General features: G+C 36.8%; 1 protein-coding gene across 8 annotated transcripts in view; it reads right to left on the reverse strand.

Moving 5' to 3' along the window:
- TMEM260 (transmembrane protein 260) overlaps positions 1-26,913 on the reverse strand; it is a 67,549-nt gene that overhangs the window by 32,091 nt on the left and 8,545 nt on the right. For all 8 annotated transcript variants that reach the window (XR_004525057.2, XM_019923644.3, XM_019923630.3 and 5 more), the window contains exons 4-7: positions 8,522-8,699; positions 7,013-7,126; positions 3,386-3,565; positions 1,829-1,869 (exon numbers count right to left, since the gene is read on the reverse strand). Coding sequence is in view for 7 of the 8 variants with exons in the window: in XM_019923644.3 (XP_019779203.1) it covers positions 1,829-1,869; positions 3,386-3,565; positions 7,013-7,126; positions 8,522-8,699 (513 nt within the window). In the remaining variant the exon portion in view is untranslated. The remainder of the gene's footprint in view (positions 1-1,828; positions 1,870-3,385; positions 3,566-7,012; positions 7,127-8,521; positions 8,700-26,913) is intronic.

Below are 26,913 nucleotides of genomic sequence, written 5' to 3' on the forward strand. Positions count from 1 at the left end.
TTTCAATGTAAAGGAGGCCTTAAAGTTCCCCAATAAATGACTTTTATGTGCTACTAATGAGAGTTAGATGTATGGTCTAGGATTAGTCTTGAGGCTTCTCTGGAGTTCATGTGGGATTGTTAAGACAAAATATACTAGTGATCTTGAATGTGACAACTTTGGAAGGCAGGTAGAAAAGAGCCCGCAGGGAGTCTTGGCATGGAGAAAAGCAGAACAAAGGAGAAGCCCAGAGACACTGATAAAGTTGTCTTTATCTTTAAAAGGGGAACTGAGCTTCTTACTACCTTCTTCCCAACAGAAAAGAAAAAGGAGCCACAAAAGTCTCTGTCAGACATAAAAAGAAATATTTAAAGTCAATTGTAAGAACCTCAAAAGGTTATATAAGAATAACTGGTGGCAGGGAAATATTTTCAAGATATAGTATTAAATGAAAAACAGCAGGCTAACAAAACAGAGTATACATTATGATTACATTACAAAAACAAGCAAAAATATTAAAAATATTGGAAGGATATAGATAAAAATGTTAATGGATTAAGAACAGTGGTTATCTCTGCATGTTGGAATTATAGTAATTTTAATTTCTTGGTTTGCTTGCCTGTATTTGCTGAATTTTCTGTAATAATTATGTATCATTTCTTGGAGTAAAAAGAAAGTAATTTAAAAAGAAAAGAAGGAAGTATGGAAGGAAGCAAGCAAGCTAGCAAATGAACAAGACAGAAATTGTGAGAACCTGTGAACTACCTCACATATAGATTTGAAATATTTTCCCCATATTTTAAAAATAGTTTTCAAGTAGTCCTGTGAATTCCATATTAATAGTTAGGAGATCACTTTAGTGTTAGAGAAACCTATTCATCCCTAATTTTATATTGAAAATATTGTAAGAATATTACAGAACTGGTATGTATATTTTTCAAGTTGCCTTAATCTGTATAGGTTTTTTTTTTTTAACATCTTTACTGGAGTATAATTGCTTTACAATGGTGTGCTGGTTTCTGCTTTATAACAAAGTGAATCAGCTATACATATACATATATCCCCATGTTCCCTCCCTCTTGCATCTCCCTCCCACCCTCCCTATCCCACCCCTCTAGGTGGTCACAAAGCACCGAGCTGATCTCCCTGTGCTATGCAGCTGCTTCCCACTAGCTATCTATTTTACATTTGGTAGTGTATATATGTCAGTGTTACTCTCTCACTTCATCCCAGCTTTGTATAGGTTTTAAAGCAAATATTAACCCATTTTTCAAAGAACTCTAATAGATAATATAGATGAAAATATATTTGCTTAAGCTGGTTCTAATAAGGCTGGATGTTTAAACATATGCAAGTCAAAAATAGAGCTTACAGACAGCTTAAAGGAACTCTTAAAAAACATTAAATAAATTAATGTTTGAAGAATTAAATGAATATAGCTCAAACCAAAATAACAAGAAAATAATTGTTCAAATTGTGTTAAATACAATGTTCTAAAATGTCTCCAAAAGAAAGAAGATATAAACAAAGAAAAAGTTACTTCTAAAGCAACAATACATTGGGTAATTTTGTATACAACTGAAAGTTGAAACATTTTCATTTTATATATTCTATTTAGTCTCCTAATAGTCTTATTTACTGTTTTATTTATTACTCATTTTAAGCTTTATCTTATTGAAGGAAATGCTGGAATATTTGTCATTATACACAAAAACTGTTAACCACAGAGGTGAAAACTACATCTCAGACGTACTGCTTCACAAAGAGATAAACTCAGAAATCCCTAAAATCGTTTAAAGGAACTAATAAAGAATTCATTTAAAAATAGTTTAAGATATTTCATACTCACAGCAATATTTCAGACATACTGGATCCTATTTCAGATTTGGCCTAAACATAAAAAAGTTTATTTGCATAAGCATTAAACTGAAGCTTTGGTAGACTATTGTGTTTTAATTACCCTGATTTAAAAGATACATGTTTAAATATACAATGCAACTTGTCTCTTCATTCAAAGTGTTTACTTCAGAGCCTTATTGGATTTTTTAGGAGAAGTCAGTGAAAACTAAACACAGATATCCCTTAGGAATAATTTCAGAGACAATAATTGGCTAAAAATCAGTTAAACTCTTCCAGCAGGAATGATTAACACATTAATGAACTAACAGATTTTACACTTTCATTACAAAGTCTCTTTAAGCTCTTTTTTTGGGCACTTTGGTTAAAGCTCATTATCGCCTGCCTGTAATTTCACAATTATGTGTGAATTATACACATTTCAAATCTGGAATGGCCCTCAAGCAGTATTTCAATGGAATAACCAATGTAAGTAAACCAGAGTATAAATTTAAAGTACCAAACTTTCTAAGTCAAAAAATAATAATTATCCTTTTATTAAATGACTTTATTATGAAATACCTCCTACATACAAAAAACATATGTAATATATGTTTAGGGAATAAAGAGTTTTAAAAAATCTATAGACTCACCACTCACTGAAGAAACAGAACTGCACGAATACCATGAGGTATCTCACAAAGCTCTCAAAGGGGCTTTCTTGTCCCCCAGTGGTAACTGTATATATATATACAGTTTTACTATATAGTTTTACTACTTTTTATGTATCCTTCAGCAATAGACTGTTTAGTTTTTGCATGGCTTAGAATTTTGTATAAATGGTATCATATAATATTGTAGTCTTCTGAGATTTGCCTTCTTAAGACACAGAAAGTGCAAACCATGAAAGAAAAATCAGATACAACTGTCTTTCTTAAAATAAAAACCCATCTATTTATGCTTTCACTTTTCAGATAGCCATTACCTACAACCACATTTAGTGTTTTCCCCTAATTTATGTCTTAGGGAAAGAAAGGCCTTTTGAAATTCTTTAGAACATACAGTTTCCATTAAGTGAGATCATATTTTATGAAGCATTTACATATTTAGATCCCCCACTGAATACTAACATGAACACTGTTCATCAAATATGTTTTAAAAAAAGAAACAAATATACTCATTAAGGTATATTAAAATTTTTGAGATTTTTTTCCCTTTAATCATTTCCAAATATTTTTAATCACAGACCAAGAGCCCAAGTGATACCCAATGCTAACAAGACTGAAATGCTTCAACTGCGGGCAGCAGTCTTTTTACTGCTTGTTATCCTGAAAAACACATTCAGGATATACAACAGGATGATGTCGGATTAAGTGATTCACTTTTTTTTCTAACATATGTGAAAGGCTACATTCCAAGGGGCAAGTCTGCTATACAAATAACAAATGAAAATTCCAGGTACTGTCATTGATACAAAAACACTGATTTTTTTTTTTTCCACTCAAGGTCCAGGCAGAACACTGAAGTTTTGCCACTTATTTCCTTAAAAGGGCTTGAAATATAAATTTACCAGACTGAATGTTCCATATTCTTCCCTGAGAAAATGTGTCAAAAATCCTGGCAATGTTGTCTGGTCTCCCCAGGTCCAACGGGCTTGATGGCGGTAGGATGAGATAGGAAGGTAGACATAGGGCAGCAAACCAGCAGAGAGGTACAGACCCAACTTCAACAAAGAGCCCAGGGAGAGTTCCTGCATCAGAGCACGCGGTGTCACATGTATAATAATGTTTATTTTAGTCAGATTCATCCTGGAACTTCAAGAACACATCAAGGAAAACATCAAATATGTTTACTCAGAGCTGATCTCTCAATTTATATTAAGTCACCACAGAATACGATGTTAAACTTTCTGATTACTGTGGATTACTAGAAAATTGCATCAGTCTGAATTCCTTTGCATGGCAGGTGAAATCTGAGTGAAGCAAATAATATTAGCAAAGACTCATGAGTATCATGTCTATTGCATCTTTTACATTTAAAACCATGTCATGACATGCAGCATTGCACAGCTGAGATAACCCACTTGGAAGTGATTACGGTGTCTGGCCGTTTTTGAAAATGCCCAAAATATTGTTCTAATACTGATTCACTTCATTCCCATCATCAGGAGCAGACTTCAACTATATACTTTATTATGATTGTACACTGACAATATGTTCTTTCTACAAGTGTTTTGGACATTTAATGAAAATACTTGGCACAAATGAAGCTAGCTTTTAAGTAACATCCAGTTCATCCAAATGTTCTTTTTTCTCAATTTACACAGGAAGGAAGGAAACTTGTTGTTGTATGCAACAGTCTTGCCTCAAGGAGAATATATTTCTCATCTTCACATTTCTAAAACAAAGGACAACACTGCCAAATTTTTATAAAGATTAAGTCCAGAAGAATTCTGGTATACTAGAAAGATTCAAATAGTGGTTGCTTTAGTAACTGGGAAAAGGGTCTCTTACAAATATTGTGATTGGAAATTGCCCATTTTTCCTTTACAAAAAAGGAAAATTCATAGGTGACAGTGAATATGAGTACCAAAGTTTGCATTCACCAGAAGCAGAAAAGCAGTTGACTTACATCAGCATTTTCAAATATACATTCTTAATTGAAAATGGAGTGTTTTTATTATAGTACTAATTTTGTTTGACATTTCTAAAGTGGTAATGAGATTCATAAAAATGATGGGATGAAAAAAGTATAAGAAATAACTAACTGAAAAATATGCCTTTGCTATTCTTAAAAGTACCTTTAAAGAAAGTAAATGTTTAGATTTTGGTAGTTTCTGCATATTATAAGGTTCAGTTTAGAATGGCAAGATGCAGTTGCTGCAGAATTTTCCTTTTGTATGGGAAATAAAAAGGGAAACAATCACATGAGATCTATTTCAGAGAGTACAAGAGAGAGGTTCTGAGTCCCAGCTGCATGTATACTGGAATCACCTGGGGAACTTTTTAAAAATATTAATATCTGGGCCTTACCCCAAATCAATTAAATCAGAATTATTTTAGGGTGGTGGGATCACACACACACACACACAGATACACACAGCCACACAGCCACACACACATGCACACTCTCTCTTACTTACTTTCTTAAAGCTTCCCAGATAATTTAAGTGAGCAGTCAGGGTTGCAACCAACTGACTCAGGACCTCCAGCTCTGCCTTAGATCACCTGACCAGTGAGATCCAACTCCCTGTCACTTCACTGGTAGATCTTATTTTCTAGCCTCTGCTCTTTAAATAAGGAAAATAAAAGGTCCTTTGAAGAGTCATACTTTCCCAAATTTCGTCATTCATCAGTAGCTGATCTAAGTACAGAGTAAACAGGCTCTCAGACCAGGCTCCTAACTTGTCAACTATTGAGTCTTGCATGTTTTATATAAGAATACAGCTCTCCCTTCAAAGAACTAACACAAAAGATTTTTAAGTTCATGCCAGAGAATGTACCTCTCTGATATCTAAATGCACCTCCTGTGATATCAGAAGACTGGCTAAGACTGACACCATCAAGATGGCAACATAAATCATTCCCAACTTCAGTCCTCACAAAACACCATCAGCAACTATCCGTAGACATGGCCCCACTGTGAAAATCCCAGAAACTGGGGTTGAGGCTAAAGCATACTCCTGGACCACAGAGACTGAGAAAGACCACTTTCGAAGTGTCAGGGGGCACCCTGACCATGTCACCCCGCCCCTAGGCCAGCACAGCACTGCACCAAGAGGACTCCCCTAGGACTACAGTTTTTCCAGTGGGAAAAGAGAGCCCAAGGTGGATATCCCACTCCCCCAGCGTTGCAGGATGCTTCCCAGGAGGCTCACTCAGTTCTCACCTCGCAGGGACTACTGGGGGGATCTTCAGGGCTCAACCACTGGGGATCAGATAGAGACGGAGAAGGGGAGCAAGGCTTCCAGCAACCAGTCTCCCATCTTGGCAGACCACGTTCCTGCTTGCAGCAGTGCCAGAGCAGGGATCTTAGCCAGCAGTTCTGCACGTCTGCAGAGCCGAGCCAGTGGCTGATCCCAATCTAAAATAATTCTGATTTAATGGATGTGGGTCATACATTAACGTAATAAAAGCCATATATGACAAGCCCACAGCTAACATCATACTCAGTGGTGACAGACTGAAAGCTTCTCCTTTAAGATCAGGAACAAGACACGGGTGCTCACTCACCAGTCTTACCACTCATGTTCAACATAGTACTGAAGTCCTACTCAGAGTAATCAGGCAAGAAAAAGAAATAAAAGGAATCCAAATTAGAAAGGAAGAAGTGGGAATTCCCTGGCAGTCCAGTGGTTAGGAATCCACGCTTCCACTGCAGGTGGCAGGGGTTTGATCCCTGGTGGGAGAACTAAGATCCCATATGCGGCTCAGCAGAGCCAAAAGAAAAAAAAAAAAAAGAAGAAATAAAATTGTCTCTGTTTGCAGATGACATGATCTTATATAGAAAATCCTAAAGATTCCATCAAAAAGCTGTTAGAACTAATAAACAAATTCAGGAAAGTTGAAGGATACAAAATCAACACACAAAAGTTAGTTGTGTTTCTATATAATAACAATGAACTATCTGGAAAAAAATAAACTATCTCATTTACAATAACATCAAAAAGATAAAATGCTTAGGAATAAATTTAACCAAGGAGGTGAAATATCTGTGTACTGAAAACTGAAAGACATTGATGAAAGAAACTGAAGAAGACACAAATGAAAAGATATATCATGTTCATGGATTAAAATAATTAATATTGTTAAAATGTTCATACTACCCAACGCCATCTATAGATTCAATGATATTCCTATCAAGCTTTATATGAAATAAATAAATAAATAAAGCAAGCCCCATGTTTTCTGATTCCCTAAATGTCATAGTGGGCATAAATAAAATATTATGAATTTTCATTTTTACTCAAAAACTTACCTTTGGGGCTTCCCTGGTGGCGCAGTGGTTGAGAGTCCGCCTGCCGAAGCAGCGGACACGGGTTCGTGCCCCGGTCTGGGAAGATCCCAAATGCCGTGGAGCGGCTGGGCCTGTGAGCCATGGCTGCTGAGCCTGCGTGTCCGGAGCCTGTGCTCCACAAGGGGAGAGGCCATGGCAGTGAGAGGCCCACACACCGCAAAAAAAAAAAAGAAAAACTTACCTTCTCTTTTAAAAGTCGAAAAAGAATCCATGGTATTATGCACAAAACATAGACTACTACTGTGTGCTGATTACATAAGCTAAGGCCACAGCAGAAAGCACCAATTTTAGCTATCTGAAAAGAAAAAAAAAGAAAAAAAATCCAAGTTAAAAATTCACCAAAAACAGCACAATAGTAAAAAGCTATTCTTTATATTAAAGCTAAGCATTTGTACAATAAGTCTGGTTAAAATCAACATCTTAGATGCAAACAGTCATGCTTTAACATGCACTAATGTTTATCACCATTTTTCATTATTATTTTTCATTCTCATCAAATCATTGCAGAGTGTGACCTTAAATTACTGTCTTCAAACCAAGTTTTACTAAGTCCTATAGGATGACATGTCCTAACAGTAACAGGATATTGTGTAATTCTCATTCAAGTGAAATCTAGAACTGAAGTTCAACAATTCTGTTTTACTTTTTCTCCTATTGAATTAAATAAATTGAATATAACACTTTTATTTAGAAATCTGGTTCTCTATGGGTGGTCTTTCTGCTATTTTTGAACATCTGTTATTTTCATAATCAGAAAAAAGTTTATTTTAAATAAAAAATAAACTCTAGGGGCTTCCCTGGTGGCGCAGTGGTTCAGAGTCCGCCTGCCGATGCAGGGGACACGGGTTCGTGCCCCGGTCTGGGAAGGTCCCCCATGCCACGGAGCGGCTGGGCCCGTGAGCCATGGCCACTGAGCCTGCGCATCCGGAGCCTGTGCTCCGCAATGGGAGAGGCCACAACAGTGAGAGGCCCGCGTACCACAAAATAAATAAATAAATAAATAAACTCTAATAGCACCACAGGTTTGTTTATGGAAGCCACAGATAAACTTTTATATTCTTCTGTTTCTATAATCTTTAATGACACAGGCTGTGCATATACTAAGATGATCTGGCACTCTTCAATGTATAGACGGTAAGCCCTTAGAAGACAGGGTTCCTCCACATTTCAAATTATTTTGATGATAGTGTTGGCCTTAGAAGTCACTGTAATCTCTTTGGGACTACTTCATTTTACAGTTGATCCTCTCCTTTTAGTTAAAAAAAAAAGTGCAAATTTGATTTTTTTTGCAATTAGAGAATAAGTCAATGTGCCATAATGGTAAATAATTTAAGGTAGTCAACTGAGGACTTGGCATCTTAAGATCACACACACACACACACACACACACACGCGATGGTGGATTAACCAACAAGTCTATCTTTCTCATAGGACTCAAAAGGGATTTCAGAATACCCTCATTCTTCAAAAACCTTCTGAACTCTGAAAGAAAAAAAAAATTGCATGTTTTATAAAGGCTCTCATCGTTCATAGTAAAAGAATTGAGAATATTTTCTCTCTCAACATGCCTAGATTACCTTGACAGTAATCAGAATAGATAAACAATATCTAAACCAAAGTTAAAAAGAAATAGAGCATCTGTCTAAAAATTAAAACAAAAAGTGATTTCACTTTGATCAAAATAGGTTACCTTTGATCTTTCTTGTGCAGTTGTTGCCTCCTCAAAATGTACAGTAAGAGCCATAAGCAGCCCCACAAACAGATTGTTTAAGCTAAAAACCTCTGCTGCAATGGACCACTGCCATGTTAGACGAGAAAATGAAAACACCCCCGCAGCAAGGATTCCTCCAGCATATGAGCCAGAAAGCCTGCAAATACAGATAACATGAAATCTTCTTTCCCAACCAAAAGGACCGACTTTACTTTCCTTTTTGTGAACTGTAGCAGCAGCAATTACGACAGTCGCCCAGCACTATCCCAACACATTAGATGGTTAATACATTACTTCATGTAATAATTCCTTTCAACAGATTTTAATTATGAAGTCCATATATTAACCTATTAACAAACAAATGAACAAACCTGCTTGGTATCCTATGGATTGGATGAGGTTTAGTTCTCAGATGTAACCTTTAGGATTCAAGCCAGTTCAGAAAGCCTGAAGAGACAGTAGCTAGAGAGATAACAAACCTGTGTCATTTTTCTTGCTATATCTAAGAAGAAGAATGATAACGACTGGTTAAGACTGAAATGCGTTTAATTGTAAAAATTAATGAAATGGCAGAATATCTGTTCAGGAACATTCACTTATTGTGGAATGTTTGGATCTAGGTACTTCCTACATTTATCTCCCAACATTTGGCAAAATATGTCTTGGTCACAATATTTGGTGCTTTTAAGATCTTGTAAGCTAGATTCTTAGTTTCTGATGATTTCTTCTTTACACAACGTCAAAGTTAAAAATGATATATCTTTTAAAGAGAAGGATGGGAATGTGAATTTTAGAAACCCAGAAGAATCAAATGCTACACTTGGAAACAAATTCCTCGCCCCCAAATGCCAACAAGAGCCCCACATTTCAAATCAGTCAAGGAAACTGGATCTCAATTCAGAGATAAGATTTGAGACTGGTAGTGTGGCATATCAAACCAAAACAACTTCCTATTTCACTATAAATCTAAAGCTATGAAAATTAAAGCTATTACTGAAAATCTATTGCTTACAAGCATTATTCAGCAAGCATCTCTGTGTCTAATAATTATGATATTATATGGTCCCAGGGCGTTACTTTTTAGCTGTATTGCTTTGTATAAAAAGTATGGAGTGACTGCATGGCTTTTAATCAATCTTAATAGAAAAAAAAAAAAAAGCTAAAAAATTTCAGTATCACCAAACTTGTTTTTCTTTGAGTTTCTCTTTACAATTTTTCTGTTTTCTTTCCCTTATAAAAATCATCAGTTTCCTATTTCTTGCAGAGTACCCCATTCTCCCAGTTATCCTGATTCAGTACCCTAAAGTTATTTCTTCCTTCCAAATTCCTTCCCAGATTCCTTTCGATTTGTATTCCTATTGCCTTACACTCAATTATTTTAATAGTTTCCTAACTTGTCTTATGTTTTTCCAACCTTCTGCAATATAACATCAGATTAAACTTTCTGAAACATACTCTTTGTGAATACTCTTCATCCCTATAGGATAAGTAAGAAATGAGTTAGGCTGGAATCCAGGCTCCCAATAAACCAGACACCCCTAGCCACTAATTACCAACATGATCTCCCACCAACTAGTCAAGCTCCTCAAAATTCCCTAATAAGACAGGACTATTCCTAGCTCTGCACCTTTGCTCATGCTGTAGTGCTGAACTGAATATCTTCGCTGCTCCTTTATTAAAACTCTGCTCTTTTCTCAATTTTCTCTTCAATTCCCTGGTTTCTAGCCCATCTCTGCATATTGATAGCATTTAACTGTCTGTAACAATTATTTTGACATTGTTTTTGAAATATGAACTGGAGTTAAACTTCACTTAGATTGGAAGCATCTAGCCCCAAGCACAGAAAGGAAACTTAGCAAATGAGAGAATGAATTAATCTTCAAGTTAGCAACATTTTAAAGGAACTAAGTTTCAGCTCTCAATATGACTCTGGACAGTCAGCATAAGATGCAAGATTCCTTCCTCTACTTAAAAGAAAGGAAGTGCTCAAACGGAGACATGACAAAAGGACATAGGAGCCAGCTTACAGGGCTCTCATGGCCAAACTGGGGATAACTTGGTCATCAAGATAATTATAGTAATAGACTGTAACCCAATGAATAAATAAGAATCTATGAATCTATAGTGATACAAAAATTGGGTGAGAAGAGAAAGTCCATGGAAAGTCAACTAATAACTAATAACTGCAGAAGAAATGATGGAATTAAAATCACCATTTGGCAACTGTCATAACAATAATCAATGGATACCAAAATAGTTGGTAAGAGGTTTGCAGTAACAGAAATATGTACATAGTCTAAAGGTATCATCCTGTTAACAGATTAATTACAAAGGGAGAAATGGTAACTTCACAGTGGCAAACTGGACAGACACAATCTTAACCACATGATCAAAGTTGACAGCCCAGTAATGGGACAAACAAACATCATATGCTTCCTTATCTATTGCAATAAAAAGAATACAGCATCATTTCTATGGCATTCCTGCCAAAAATGCATTACCTGAATTTAAGCAAGAGGAAAGACAAACTCAAACTGAAGGACACTACAAAATAACTGGCCCGTATGTATCAAAAAATGTCAAGGTCTTGACAAAAAACAAAAAAAATCATGAGGAACAGTTTCAGATTAAAGAGGAATACACAACAGAATAAAAGACATGATCTAGGATTTTCTTCTACTATAAGAACACTATCTGAGAAAATTGGAAGAATTGAATCAAGTCTGAAGGTTAGGTACCAGTGTTGTATCACTGATAATTTCTTTGAGACCTCCACTGTGGATATACAAGAAAATGTTTTTAAGGAACATATCTTGAAGCATTTAAGGGTAAAAGGATACTATGACTGCAGCTTATTCTTAAATGGTTAAAAAACAAAACAAAACAATACATGCATACTCACTGAGTCAAGCATAAAGCGAATGTGGTAAAATACTAACATCTGGGGAACCTGGGTAAAGGGTAGACAGAGTTGGGCTCTTCTTGCCACTTTTCTATAAATCTGAAATTACGGCAAAATAAGAAGTTAAAAAAACAAATCAGGGGCTTCCCTGGTGGCGCAGTGGTTGAGTCCGCCTGCCGATGCAGGGGACACGGGTTCGTGCCCCGGTCTGGGAGGATCCCACATGCTGCCGAGTAGCTGGGTCCGTGAGCCATGGCCGCTGCTCCTGCGTGTCCGGAGCCTGTGCTCCGCTGCGGAAGAGGCCACAACAGTGAGAGGCCCGCGTACCGCCAAAAAAAAAAAAAAAAAAAAAAAAAATCAGCAAATTTCCAAGATAATTTGCTAACATTTATTGAGTTTCTTGCTAGCTGTGTTTCAGGTATTGCTCTAAGTGCCTTCTTTATATTAATTCATTTAATATGCACAATAACCCTATGAGTAGACGTGATTTGTCTCCTTTTTTCAAATGAAGAAACTGAGGCTCAGGGAGGCCAAGTAATTTTTCCAAGTCCTATGGTAGGTAATTAAGTGGCAGAACCAGGATTGAAATTATTAGTCTAGCTATTTAGGACCATGACATTATGGGGTAAAAGATGGTTCTTTTAGTTTTAATGTCAAATAATTTATTCCAGACTAATGATACATTGTACTTTTACTTGGTTAACTATGCACTCCTTGAGTAAATAGAACAGAACAAAAGTTTTGTCCATTATTAGAATCGTGTTTATGTCTGTTTTATCAACACAACATACTACCAACTTGAATTGTACACACCTGTCAAGATTGATTTTAACCTTTTTTTTTTTGAAAGGGCAATTAAAGTTTAAAACCACCAAACAGTTAATTAAAGAGAACTGATATGTACAAATCCTCAGGAAGAAAACTCATGACTCACTAATCTACAATGATTTTTAACACATTATTATACTCAGGAAGACATCCTAGTGTTTGAATTGTTGACATTAATTATTGGAATTATGAACTATGTTAACTGCCTTTTCAAATATTTCATAAGGTTTTAGAAACTGAAGAGTAAAGGTAAAATTATCAACTTCAGTGATAAAATTTATCCAGTCACCTTAGACTATTACAGATAGTTATGTACATTAGCGTTTTATTGAAGACTTATCCTACAACAGCAAGGTCTTTATAATCTGAATTCTCCCCACCTGATTTCTGTCCCACACCACCCTCCTGCCAAGGTCAGGATGGTTTTACAACAAATAATCCGTATACTCTTTCATTAGATTTTTCTTGGTATCAGAGAAATAATTTGTGAGACTGCTGAGTAAGGTGATAGAAGAGAAGATAACTGATTATAAAACCAGTAATGGAAATCAAACCTATAATCATGATCTTTTTAGCATCTCAAATGAGCTTGCTTAGAAATCAACTCAGTCTATAGGAATTTGGGTTGTAGTCCTAATATAAATTGAAGACAAAAGGGTAGTGGACCTTTTCTTTTCTTTTGGTTTTGCTGCTTAACATCTAAAATCCTCTCCTATGCTTGAGGGATATGAGTTTATGAGGCAAGGCCCCTCCTATTATACACACTGAAAATACGAGATACTTTTCCAATCCCCCTTGCAGCTAGAGCATTGGTGTATGACCTGGGCTCTGTCTGTCAGAATCACCTGCTCCATTCTTTGAACTGGAAAATCGTGAGGCCAAGAAGCAGGGATGGAGACAGAATCAGACATGCCTGGTGGGATTTGTGCATCATTTTCACAGACAACGATGGCAGCACTTGGAAGGGCAGTGCTCAGAATCCAGGTCAGTGTTGGTGGTGTAAGCTGGGGTGTCTGGGTCCAGAGATGGCAGCAGTGGTGGTTTCACTAGCATATACCTGCCTAGGACTCTGAATATTTTGGGCTCTGAGCCTGGTAATCCATCCCTCCTAGAAATCCTGCAAGCTGTGCAACTTCCTTCTTTTTTTTCCAGTACTAGATTTGAATGTTTCCTTTTGTAAAAAGCTTTATTGAGACATAATTCATATACTGTACATTCACCCATGTAAAGTGTACAATTAAATATTTTTAGTATATTTACAGATATATGCAACGATCACTACAGTCAATTTTATAACATTTTCATCACCTCAGAAAGAAACTCTCTCTCCTTTAACTATCTCCCCCCATCCCCACCCGCAATCTCACTGCCAGGCTTAAGCAACCACTAATCTACTTTCTGTCTGTGAATTTCCCTCTTCTGGGCTTTCTTATAAATGGAATCATAGAATATGTGGACTTCTGTGACCGGCTTCTTTCACTTAGCACAACGTGTTCGAGGTTCATCCAACTTGTAGTATCAGTATCTCATTTCTTTTTATGGATGAATTAATATTCCACTGTATAGATATACCAAATTTTGCTTATTCATTCTTCCGTTGATGGACATTTGGACTGTTTCCACCTTTTGCCTACTATGAATAGTGCGCCTATACACATTTGTGTACAAGTTTTTGTGTGGACATATGCTTTCATTTCTCTAGGGTATGTAACTAGGAGTGGAATTGCTGGAGCCTATGGCAACCCATTTAATCATCTGAGGAACTGCTAGACTGTTTTCCAAAGTCACTACATAATTTTACATTCCCACTAGCAATGGATGAGGGTTCTGATTTTTCCACAACCTAGTGAACACCTGTTATCTGATTTTTTGATTCTAGCCATCCTAGTGGGTGTGAAGTGGTATCTCCCTGAGATTTTTTTTTTAAAGCATTTTTTAAAAAAACATTTATTTGGTTGCGCTGGGTCTTAGTTGTGGCAGGCAGGCTCCTTAGTCATGGCAGCCGGGCTCCTTAGTTGCAGTTCTCCAGCTCCTTAGTTGAGGCATGCGACCTCTTAGTTGCAGCACGCATGTGGGATCTAGTTCCTTGAGTAGGGATCGAATCCGGGCCCCCTGCATTGGGAACGCAGAGTCTTAACCACTGCGCCACTAGGGCAGTCCCTCACATTGAGATTTTGATTTGCATTTCCCTAATGGCTAATGATGTTGCACAACTTTTTAAGCACTTATTGGCCATTTGTACATCTTCCCTGGAGAAATGTCTATTCAGATCTTTTGCCCATTTTTAAAATTGTGTTGTCTTTTTATTATTGAGTTGTAGCATTCTTCCTTTCAATATGTTTCTTTTTTGCTAAACACAGCCAGAGTCAATTGCTTGCAATCAAGAATCCTGACTAAAACAACCTGCCTTCCCTGTTTATTATTTCTATTAAGTCTTCAAGAAAAACTGTGTGAGGAAATTCTGAAAATAAATGCTTAAATGCTTAAAATAAATGCTTGTCAGAGCTTTGTGGGACACGGAAGAGACGGCAGGTATGCTTAAGGGCAGAAAGTTACGCGTGCATCCATAAAGAGAATATACTAAGACATTTTGGAGGCCTCGTCATTTTACTATTTATGTTTTCCATAAAATAAGGTATATAGGCTAAGCCTGTGAGAAGTTCTTTGATTCCAACAGCCTTTTATAAGTCAAACTGTGAATGTCTCTTCAAACACACACGTTTGAACACACTGCCTTTAAAAGGCAGTGTGTTACTTCATACTAAGATTCAGAATCAACCAACATTTACTGACCACGTAACATGTACAAATTAATGGATTAAGAAAAGTAGAGATAATTTGAAACATCTGTTGTGAGAAAACTCCACAGGCTGAGGAAGGCTACATAACAAGGACTTGTAGGTAGCAAATAACACGTAATAATAAACGCTCAGCTGAGGCTGGAGACCGCAGGGGCTATGGATATGCGGCAGTATAGCCTCGGTCCGCATGGCTGTGGAAAGGTCTGCAGCAGCCTGAGCTGGGCCTGGGCAGGCTGGACGGAGCTGGGGTTAGGGGCTTTACTAGGTAAGCAGGACAGAAGGACAAGAGGGAAAGGTGTTAAAGTATGAACCACAGGGTCTACATTGGATGGGGATGGAAGCAGAGCCAGCAGGGGGCTGATGGAGGGATCAAAAAGATGAGCAAAGGGATCTAGGTCTCAATTAAATGGAAGACAAGTGTAGGGGCATCGAGGAAATGAGGGAGCTGAAAGCTCAAGTCAGGCAGGGAGTGGGAAGTGGGTTGGGAAAGGGGACGGAAAATTGCTGAAGGATGGAACAGGCCTGTAAAGTAAGACGACTCTACTGTTGAAAGGAGCCTGTGATGGAAGAGTTTAATAAAGCTGTTCTCAAAATCATACGATATTCATTAAAATTAAGCATTTTTCTCAAAAGACAAGCAGTACATCATACATTAATAAGTCTGCAGGGTGAGCCCGGTGTAGGAAGACAGGTGTGTGGCCCAGTGCCACATCACACGCAGGCTAACGAGGAGATGTGCCCCCCCACGTGAGTACACAGCAAGCTGGGTCTGTGACTGGCTAACCCGTCAAAGGATAATGTCAGGAATGGTGAGGATCCAGTTCATTCACTGACTCTGTAGGCAGGCAGTCTCATTATATTGTTCACGGTATACACATTATCTGCGCATGCTTCGTTTCACCTTATTGAGATGGAGATAAATGACTAAAGAGCAAGCTGATGTCGAGGATGCTTTTCTGAAGGCAAGTTTCAGGGTTACGGTGAGGCTCAGGATTGGCTTCACACTGTCCACATCTGCAGCCTCCACCCTCTGTTCTCACCCTCCTGGTTCTCTACTAAAATTGTTCTCACTGGGGTCCCCAATGACCATCTAACTGCCAAATACAACAGGCTCTGGGGACCCCTCTGCTGCCCTGGGTCACTCCCACAGCCACACTCATTGAGTTGACATCTGGACCTCACATCCTCTGGGTTTCCTTCTATGGCTCTGGATCTTCCTTATGTGTTTTCTCCAAATGGCTCCTCTTCTTGCATTTAACTCCTTTAAAGCCAGCGTTTCCCAAGATTTCTTTCTCAGGACATTGTTCTCACTCTGCTCTGCCTGGGTGACTTTATTCACCATCTTGATTTCACCTGCCAGCTACAAACTAAAGGAACCAAATGTCTCCAGGAATGCCTCTCCCTTAGTTTTGAACTTACCTTATCCCCAACTTACTGTTGTACCGTCACCACAAAGCCACCCCAACTCTGGACATTCCATAGAACCTCAGTGTCCGTACATGCAAAACTGATTTCTCATCCCCCTCCCTGAAATAATTCCTGCTCCCGTGTTCTCTATCTTAGTAAATTTCATTATCTTCCTCGTTTAGTTATCTAAGTTAAGAGACCTAGGAGTCATCATCAGAACTCCTCTCCCCTTCTCCCTGCAAAACATATCACATCCTGCCAACTGTACTTCATCAACATTTTAAAAACTCACGCTCTTCTCTCCACCCACATCACCACTGCCCTAGTTCAGCTCATCTGAATCCACACCTCAGGTTCACACCAATACTGCAGCTTTGCGTGCTGCCTGCTTCCAGTGCTACGCCCACCACTGCCACCAGAGTGAGGGACCTCAAGCATATCTGATCTTGAACTTTTCTGCCTCCAACCCTTTAAGGATTCCTCTCTGACTATCAAGCATATTCCAAGCTCCCCATGACAACAGACAAGGATTTTCGTGATCTGGTCTCAGTCCACCTGTAGCTTCATTTTTGACATAACCCATTTCGAGCTGTGCTCCAGCAACACTGAATGACTTGTTAAGTCCTTGTGCTCACAGGCTCTTTCTCCTCCACCTCTGGGTTTCTCTGCATAGGAGGTTCTCTGTATCTGGAACATGGTTCTGCCTTCACTTGGCCACTGCCACTCATTGTGTACAACTCAATATGGGCATCACCTTTCCAAGAAGTTTTCCCGAAAGTACTTTCACCAAGACTAGGGTAGTTGCTCCATCTCCCGGTTCTCATTAAACATAATAAATGGGTACTGAATAGGTAGATTTTTCTGTATTTCTGAGGAACAGAATATTTTAACTGTAACCTAATCAAAACATAGGAAGGAAACCAGATGTGAGGAACTTAAAACTCTCCAAGAGAATTATTTTTGGATTACTGATACCACTAGATAGCCATGTCAGCATTTTAGCACTTTTTAAAAGGTAAAAGTATATTGCACTTTACATATATGTGTATTTGTGTATCCCATATAGAAAAGCTATATGACTTTTTGAAAACTAAATGTTTATATATATATATATAATTTCAGATACACTTTATCTTCAGTTTTTAATGCTCTTCAAATATCCAAATAGCAATGGTTTCTAATTACCGCAACCTAAGTCCAACCATCTCTAGTAATGCTTTATAAAATAACTTATGCCATTACTTAGAAATTATTCTTTTTTAATTGTAAAAAATCGAAAGAAAAGATGTTTCGGTAGTGGAGTAAATTTTGTTTCTTTTAAGGACCATGTCCTTTATCACTGCTGTTCTTTACTGTTATAAAAGTGATGTTTTAGTAACAAATGCGATTAAGGGAAAAAAACTAAAAGATTCATTGTATTTTGTTACGTTGATTTTTTAAAAATAAAGTGAGGTCCATATGGATATATCTTTCAGAAACTAGGGAATAATCATTGTATCATTCTGTACTTTAATTCAAGTGTTTAAATATTCTTTTGGTAACAGTATAGAAATAATAATTTACTTTAAAAGTTTTTTTCATATTACTTGATTTATTCCTTGTCTGTAACACAAATATTTCAAAGCAAAAAATAAAATATGGAAGGTTCACAGTTACTCATATTGCCTTTCACACTGATGTGTAAAGAAGATCCCTTACAGTTTCTCAAACTTCTGTGAAATTTCAAACGAAATACCTCAAAGTTTCCATTTTATGTCTTTTTGAGGCAAATATCAATGAACCATTCATATAAATAAGCCACTGCGAATTTGAGATAGAAAAAGACATTAAATGTGCAGAAGACTTATCTAAGTGATGCTGCAAAAATCACATTGACAAATATGTCTGTAGGTGAATCTGGTCTTAAACTTTTTAAGCAAATAAGATGACTTAGCGGGACTTCCCTGGTGATCCAGTGGTTAAGAATCCACCTTCCAATGCAGGGGACACAGGTTCAATCCCTGGTCAGGGAACTAAGATCCCACATGCCACAGGGCAACTAAGCGCACGCTCTGCAACTACTGAGCCCATGCGCTCTGGAGCCCATGTGCCACAACTAGAGAGCCCACGTGCCACAACTACTGAGGCTGCGTGCTCTGAAGCCTGTGCACCACAACAAAGAGCCTGCACGCTGCAACGAAAGATCCCGCATACCGGAACTAAGACCCGATGCAGCCAAATAAGTAATAAATAAATTAAAAAGAAAAGATGACTTAGCAAGCACTGTTTTAAATCTGTTTATCAGTTTTTTTAAAAATGGCATGAATTCTATGAATCTACTGAATACTTTTTTTAAAAAACATCTTTATTAGAGCATAATTGCTTTACAATGGTGTGTTAGTTTCTACTTTATAACGAAGTGAATCAGTTATACATATGTCCCCATATCTCTTCCCTCTTGCGTCTCCCTCCCTCCCACCCTCCCTATCCCATCCCTCTAGGTGGTCACAAACCACCGAGCTGATCTCCCTGTGCTATGCAGCTGCTTCCCACTAGCTATCTATTTTATGTTTGGGAGTGTATATATGTCCGTGCCATTCTCTCACTTTGTCCCAGCTTACCCTTCCCCCTCTCCGTATCCTCAAGTCCATTCTCTAGTAGGTCTGTGTGTTTATTCCCGTCTTGCCCCTAGGTTCTTTGTGACCATTTTTTTTTTTTTTAGATTCCATATATATATATATATATATGTTAGCATACGGTATTTGTTTTTCTCTTTCTGACTAACTTCACTTTGTATGACAGACTCTAGGTCCATCCACCTCACTACAAACGACTCAATTTCATTTCTTTTTATGGCTGAGTAATATTCTATTGTATATATGTGCCACATCTTCTTTATCCATTCATCTGTTGATGGACACTTAGGTTGCTTCCATGTCCTGGCTATTGTAAATAGAACTGCAATGAACATTTTGGTACAAGACTCTTTTTTAATTATGGTTTTCTCAGGGTATATGCCCAGTTAATGGGATTGCTGGGTCGTATGGTAGTTCTGTTTTTAGTTTTTTAAGGAACCTCCATAGTGTTCTCCACAGTGGCTGTATCAATTTACATTCCCACCAACAGTGCAAGAGGGTTTCCTTTTCTCCACACCCTCTCCAGCATTTATTGTTTGTAGATTTTTTGATGATGGCCATTCTGACCGGTGTGAGATGATATCTCATTGTAGTTTTGATTTGCATTTCTCTAATGGTTAATGATGTTGAGCATTCTTTCATGTGTTTGTTGGCTACTGACTTCTTAAAGCCTCTAATTAATCCATCATCTGTTTTGATTGCTGGGGCCTTTGTTATGAGTTGGACCAATTATGAGCCTTCTCAATGAAGGGTTCCCCAAAATGAGTGATTAAACAAGTTAGTTGTAATCTAACTCTTTTGGGCAATAATTCTAACCAGAACACACATTCTGCATTTTTTTTCCCCGAAAAGGCTACAACATATATTTGTAATTTTTTGGCAGAGTTAGATTATATAAGTAGAGTGAAACACTATGCATAAATAATGGTACATGAATTGGTAGTCCAAATTTCTGGCTAAGCAATATTTCTTTCAAACATATATGAAAGGAATATCTAATCTGATATTGTTATTTAAACATGAGTTTTAAATGAAATTGTTGTCCTAAGCCCACAAAATGAGCTGTTTGGAATCGTCCATAAAGTCAAATGTACAGATGGAGTATACATATAAGTACCTCCCAAATAAGACAAAACAATTGTCATCTATCTGTAGACTAAGTATGAAGGGTTTTTTTCCCAAAGAAAACTGGCATAATCAAAAACACCATTGTGTTTTCACTTAGCAGTCAAGGAGGCCTACTTTCAATTTTCATTTCATTCTTTTAAATAAATATGCTTAAGTAATTATTATTTTTTTAAAAAGCAACTAAGGAATTAATGAATTTATTTACCCTTAATATGCTAAAGTGACATCTTAAAATTAGCTCATTAAAATTAAAAGATGTACATTTTTCTACTGAAATTGATGAACCTACTTCAACCACACTAATAGGAAGCTGGAGGGAAAAAAAGGGGAAATTCAAGTGAGGTTGTGAATAAAATGAGAACTGTTTTCAGCAGAACTCACTAATAAATGGCAAAATAATCTAAACTGTTTTCCAGTTGAACTAAAGAACACCTCATGATAAGTTATATATAATATGAGAAAAAACTGTTTTCTATTCCCAATCTAGAGGCTCATGAAGCCTCATAGAAGGATATCAAGGGAGATACTTCTTCAAGTGAAATACATGTTCTCAGAATCTAACCTGACTTACAGAAAGATAACACCTTACAAGGCTATATGAAGAACACACACTTCAAACATTACTGTGAAATTTTACTAAAACAACCATTGTATTTTAAAAGATAGTCACATGCCAACAATCAAAATCAAGTTTTTACACTATTAGAGAGGCATGCTTAATTTTCAAGGTCTCACATTAACAGAGTAAGGTAATGATATGGATGATTCAAAATAACAAATAATCTAAAAGTCATTGAAGTATGTTTTATATAAATAAATATCTTACAAATATGTTATATATAAAATATATTTTGCAGTATATTGGCAGTAAATACATTTTCCTAATTATTTTTAACTTGGGCTAACACTAAAACCATGTAGTTCACATTCCAGGAGATCACAGTGGTCAGTCACTGAGAAAAGATATACCAAGAGTATGACAGATAGTATGGGAAAGGTGGTTAAGTATTTAAAATATCCCCCAGAAAATGCCACTGACAGAAATTCTCCGGTAGGGTAAGGAATATGTGATGCTTTTAAGAGCATCCTGACAAATGTGAGGCTCAGAATTCTGTAAGGCCTACATGAGATTCCTAAGAAAGGTACTGACTGTGCAGCAGTTTTCTCACTTATGGAATACTATTCATCTGTTGACACAATGGATAAATCAGGAGGTTACAATTTACACCATTGACACAGGTTTGCTGTTGATGATAAGGTATATTTTTCTTTCCGCTACACAGTATTTGATTTTCATGTGTAGTCACATGTTTGTCTAACCCTCAATCAAAAGGCAAATAACAGAAACCTGAAATTCTTTCAGAACACACATTTGACGTGCCTCATAAAATTCATGAATGTATTTGTCTTCAGTGTTACCTGTGTGCAAAGAACCCAACATGGAGGGTACACTACTTTCCTTCAACACTGAAAACTCCTACTTGAAGTAAGTAGAATCGAGTAGGAAGGCCACAATGCAGCATCTGAGCATTACTGTTAAATAAATTATTATTAGTGTCAACTCATATTCACAACTTTAAAAAAATGCAGTGGATTACAGGGAAGACATATGGTAAAGCAGGGTACAATTAGTGGCAAATCTACTGCCCCTGTCCTCCCAGGTTCTTATCTTTCTGGGTCTTGTTCATGAAGATCATACAAATGTTATCTCTGGCTCCCATTCACAAAGTCAACACCCATATATTTCTCTCTTCAATGTACCTGGAGATGGTCAAACTGGGAAGCTAAGCTACTGACAAGAAAGGTTTTCAGTTTCAGCTGAACCTTTCTCATTGAGTGGCAGTTCACTCAAGACCCTTTCAACAAATACGTATTGAGTATCTAACATGTTCCAGGTGGGCAAATTATAGTCAGTGGGCATTTGGAGAGCAGTAGAATCTAAATTTTTTCTTGTCATTTTCAAGTTTAGACCTAATAAACATAAATCAATAATTGAGGACATGGTATATTAAAGTTCTACCTCTGAAGCCACCATCACTGCACCTAAAAAATAATGTAAAACATTTCCATCTTTAGTAAATTTGCAAGTAATCCCATTTTCCTATATTTTATAAAAATTTACTTTCACTCCAGGTAAAATCCTACCAAGGTTTATTCTGTTCCATGCGATTCTATCAAAAGGAAGAAAACTGTTCTACCCTGAATTTTCAGCTACGTAAATATCAACTACCAGTACACTGAAAGGAAAAATACAAAGTATTATTCCTGATTTAAAACCACTAAATAAACTTGGGAAAAAAATGGAAAAGGCTTCGAAAAGGAAAAAGGCACAAGTGAAAATGGAAGGAACAAGATTATGAATAGCTTCCATAAATAAAATGTAATTACACAACTTCCATTAGAATTAAAATTTGTTCACTAACCAATAAATGATGAAACTAGTCAAGGCTTAGAACAATTCACTTTATTACAGCTCATCAACCTTATACCCAAATATCTAAAAGGAAAACAATGAACTGAGCTTTATAGGAATCACCATCATTTACTTTACATTTTACCAAGTTTCCATAGTATGCCAAATGACTTGCACTATGGGAGGCAATATCTTAAGGTACAGCCTAGCTTAAAATAACTCCCAAATTACAGATTTTCATCAATTTTGTTTGAAATTTTTAAAAACACACAAGGCCTTAGGCTTCCCTGGTGGCAGAGTGGTTAAGAATCTGCCTGGCAATGCAGGGGACACGGGTTTGAGCCCTGGTCCAGGAAGATCCCACATGCCCTGGAGCAACTAAGCCCATGCACCACAACTACTGAAGCCTGCGCGCCTAGAGCCCGTGCTCCACAACAAGAGAAGCCACCGCAGCGAGAAGCCCGCGCACCACAACGAAGAGTAGCCCCGCTCGCCGCAACTAGAGAAAGCCCAAAGCCCGTGCACAGCAACAAAGACCCAACACAGCCAAAAATAAACAAATAAACTAATTTAAAAAAGAAAAGAAAAAAGCACGCACACAAAGCCTCAAGATTAGCTTATTACTCAATCTTGACAGTGTATTTTGTATTCAGTAGCAAAACTGAAATTGGTTAAAAGTATAGTCCAGCATATTATTCTCAAAGTCCTTTTTAACTGAAAACTTAGAAAATGCTGCATAATTTTTAAAATGTTATATACTAAAGGTACATGAAGTAAACGTAAAAGATCCAAATAACTAAGATCAACAGAATGAGGGTATTAAACTACTTTCATCAGCAACACTAACTTACTAAACAACAGAGATTTAATATAAAGTAGTCTTACTATGCGAAGTTATGAAGTATATTGTAATATTTCAATTCATTAAGACTGTTTTCTACTTTTTATGGCTTTGAAAAGCAGCAAATCTATATGAGTTATGGTTTATAAGTTTATTTGTAGCTTTAAGAAATATATGCATTTATTATTATAGCCATAATGACTGATGACTAGTTCCAGTGGCAAAATCTCGGCAGGAAACAGATTTAGCAATTTAAATGTTTTATAAGTTTCTGTAATTGAGGAAACTTTTCATAATCTGACGTTTGTTAAAACCACTTATTAGAAATTATGCAGCACAGTAGCTGTGGAAATATGAGCTAGCTTCACAATTATAAAGTCAGCCTATGTAGCCCTTTCCTATTGTATATAGTGGCATAAACCCCACGGCGGCCTATCAGCTAACTGGCAGGCAGGGGGCTGCTCTATTCAAAGTGAGAGATACAAGCTGCAGGGCAAAAACCTGGCAGCTCCCATCTGACCCCACAATCCCCTACTGGTGACAGCTCCAAGCTCCATGGCAAATTAGGCCTTCTCATATTACAATTGGAGAAGACAGATTCCATTAGCAGTATCTGAAATTGAGTGGAGAGCTGCACTGTTATCAGACTTGACTCATAAGCACTGCTATTAATCAGAGCTATGATAGCATTTATATATTTCAAGCTATCTGCTGCCGCTGTGATATTCTGCTACAAAGGGTTGATGGGACTTAGGAAAGTGAACAATAGAGCTTTCTGGGAAAAGCAGAGTAAATCAAGAAAGTCTATGACTTCCGCACATTCTGAAGGGATTGTGGTTTACATAAATTTTCTCCCAATTGGAGATTGAGCTCTTCCTCATCTTACACATGGGATTTAGTTGTCACTCAATGGTAACAGCTGTGAAAAGGTGAAGCGGCCCACCGCTCAGAATATTGCCTTCGCTTTTAAAGCAATTAACCCATGAACAGGAGGATACCTGGTGATATCAAAGGGATTAGGCCAGGCAATGCATTATTAACATTTCCTTGAACTAATTCTAACTCTGACTAGCTGTCAGAAGAGACTCTACAGTCTTAAAAAAGAGTTTTTGCCCTGCTTTTTTCCCTTCAAAACGAAATGCTATTTGAGCCTAATATGTCCCTCTACTTATAAGAAAATGCAAATGAACCAAGCTCTTAATATGCTTAGCCAGTCTGATTCAATGCAATTTTAATACAAGTATGAGAGAAATATATGATCAATTAACCAGGGATCAAGACAGATATTCTCCTGAATAGAAATTAATACTCCAGTACTTTCCATTCTTCTTCAACTACAAAAACTTGGTGACTATTTGTTACTTATGCATAGTTACCTCTGAAATTAGAAGAGCTTCACATTATTCTCTATGGCAATAATCTAAAATACTCTTTGAGCTGGAAAATCCAAACGTCTCCTTAAGCAGGAGATTCTACGTTCTCTAAGGTATGGCATTTTAATTTTCGATTTTTATTGAATGGAATCTTAGCTGAAGCTGTAAGAACAGCAGACACAGTGCTCAGAATCAAGTGTTCCTGTTCCAAAAGTTTAATAAAATTAATTTTTAGCAGCGGCACAACGTTTAGGAATACATAACTTATAAAAAATAAAATATGCATAAATAAAATACTGGCACAAAACAGTCTTCCAGGAGATATTTAAATATCACTGAAATTGGTTGTAAGTTCTTTGTAGTAAGCAGGCATAGTTTCAAGATACCTTTAATTATAATTAATATTCATATATTCTAGGGAACCTGCTTGACATTAAGAGATCTGATTTCTTACTGTACAATGTTAATGGTGTTAGAAAGTTTTTTTATGCAAGTTTCCTGAAACAGTGCCTTTTAGAAAAACTGTTTATTGAATAGTAACTTTGTCTTACTTTCTTTAAAATAAGCACTGAATTTTGATTATAAAAACTAAAGGAATTTTACTTTCGATTCATATGAGTGTGTAACAAATATTGTTCAATGAATTCTTCTAGAGTTCCATCTGGCCCATACTAGCTTGAAAAGGATATGCTGACTCTCAAGCCTGCTGAAAATATATTCCCTGCCCTGTAACTATCAAAATACATGATACAAGACATGCCCTCACCTGAGATCATAAGCAATTTAAATCTTCCCTCAAGTAAAGAATTTTTATATGATACTATCAACAGACTCCATTCTATTTCAGTGTTACCAGAACATATGAAATGTAAGCATGTTGATATTAATTACAGTGATTTCAGTACTCCTTCCTTACTAAGTATATAGGATCTAGTTTGAGGTTTCTTAGAAAACAATTTTGAAATTCAAGTACTAAGGAAAGCTAAATGATGTTCCTATTAGTGATTTACATACCTATAACTTTTAAAATTTTATATTAATAAGATTTGTGAATTTCAAATATGACATTTTAAATATCATACTAAAAAATCATTTACTTCATTGGCCTTAAAAGAGAAAATCCCAGTTTCTCTAAATCACTAATTGTAGTACAGTCAAATGCACAGATGTACATATTAATAAAATGAATACTCTTTCCTATAAATGAAATAGATTAAACTCCCTTAACACAGTGCATGCTTTAAAATACCCCTGAAGGGGACAATACATAAATAAATACATGCAGAAACAACTGCCACAATCTTACTATTTTTAATTCAATAAACTACAGTGACACAGCTTTCAATGTACTGTTTTACTCATATGCTTTCTACATCAGGGCAAAGCAAATATAAAAGAGCTCTTGCCAACCATTAGGAAAGATTGACAAAATATGCAGTGTTAATGACCTCTTAAAGGCTTTTAAAAGCAAGATGTAAGAAAAGCAAAAATTACAAAGTAATTGGAAACAACGAATAAATTGTTCTTTCAATCTAAGTCATGTTTACTGAAAAAATGGAGCTTTTTACATCAACATATTTAAACAGAAATTTGCTTTTGAAATACAATCTTTGTTTAAAAGGTACAGAAGGTCTTTATACCCCCCCCAAGAGCTAAATATAGTGAATGCTATGTGAACAATTACCTGAAAAAAACCTAAAACTGTTGAAAGAATTAATTTCCTGCACACCAGTCAGCACTAATCCTACATGTACAGTAATGTTCTCTTAAGTGATGGGGGAAAGAAAGAATACAGCTGTCTCCTGGATCAAAACCCTTCAATATTCAACAACAAAACGGAATGATGACTTGGTCGGCAAATGAATAAAGTAGTGAAATGTCTCCTGAATGAGTTCTGGTGAAGGAGTCAACCTGTGAAGGAATACATTTACTGTACACTGGGACAGGAAAAAAGCCGTCACTGTAATGGCTGCACAAAAACCGCGTCCTGCTCTTGGGCTTATATTCACAGAAGGAAGGTTTTAAAGGCTAGGTTCAGGTCATACGACAAATGAAATTGTAAC

Source organism: Tursiops truncatus, chromosome 2 (genome assembly GCF_011762595.2).
Source record: "Tursiops truncatus isolate mTurTru1 chromosome 2, mTurTru1.mat.Y, whole genome shotgun sequence".
In the NCBI taxonomy this organism is placed as follows: Eukaryota; Metazoa; Chordata; class Mammalia; order Artiodactyla; family Delphinidae; genus Tursiops; species Tursiops truncatus.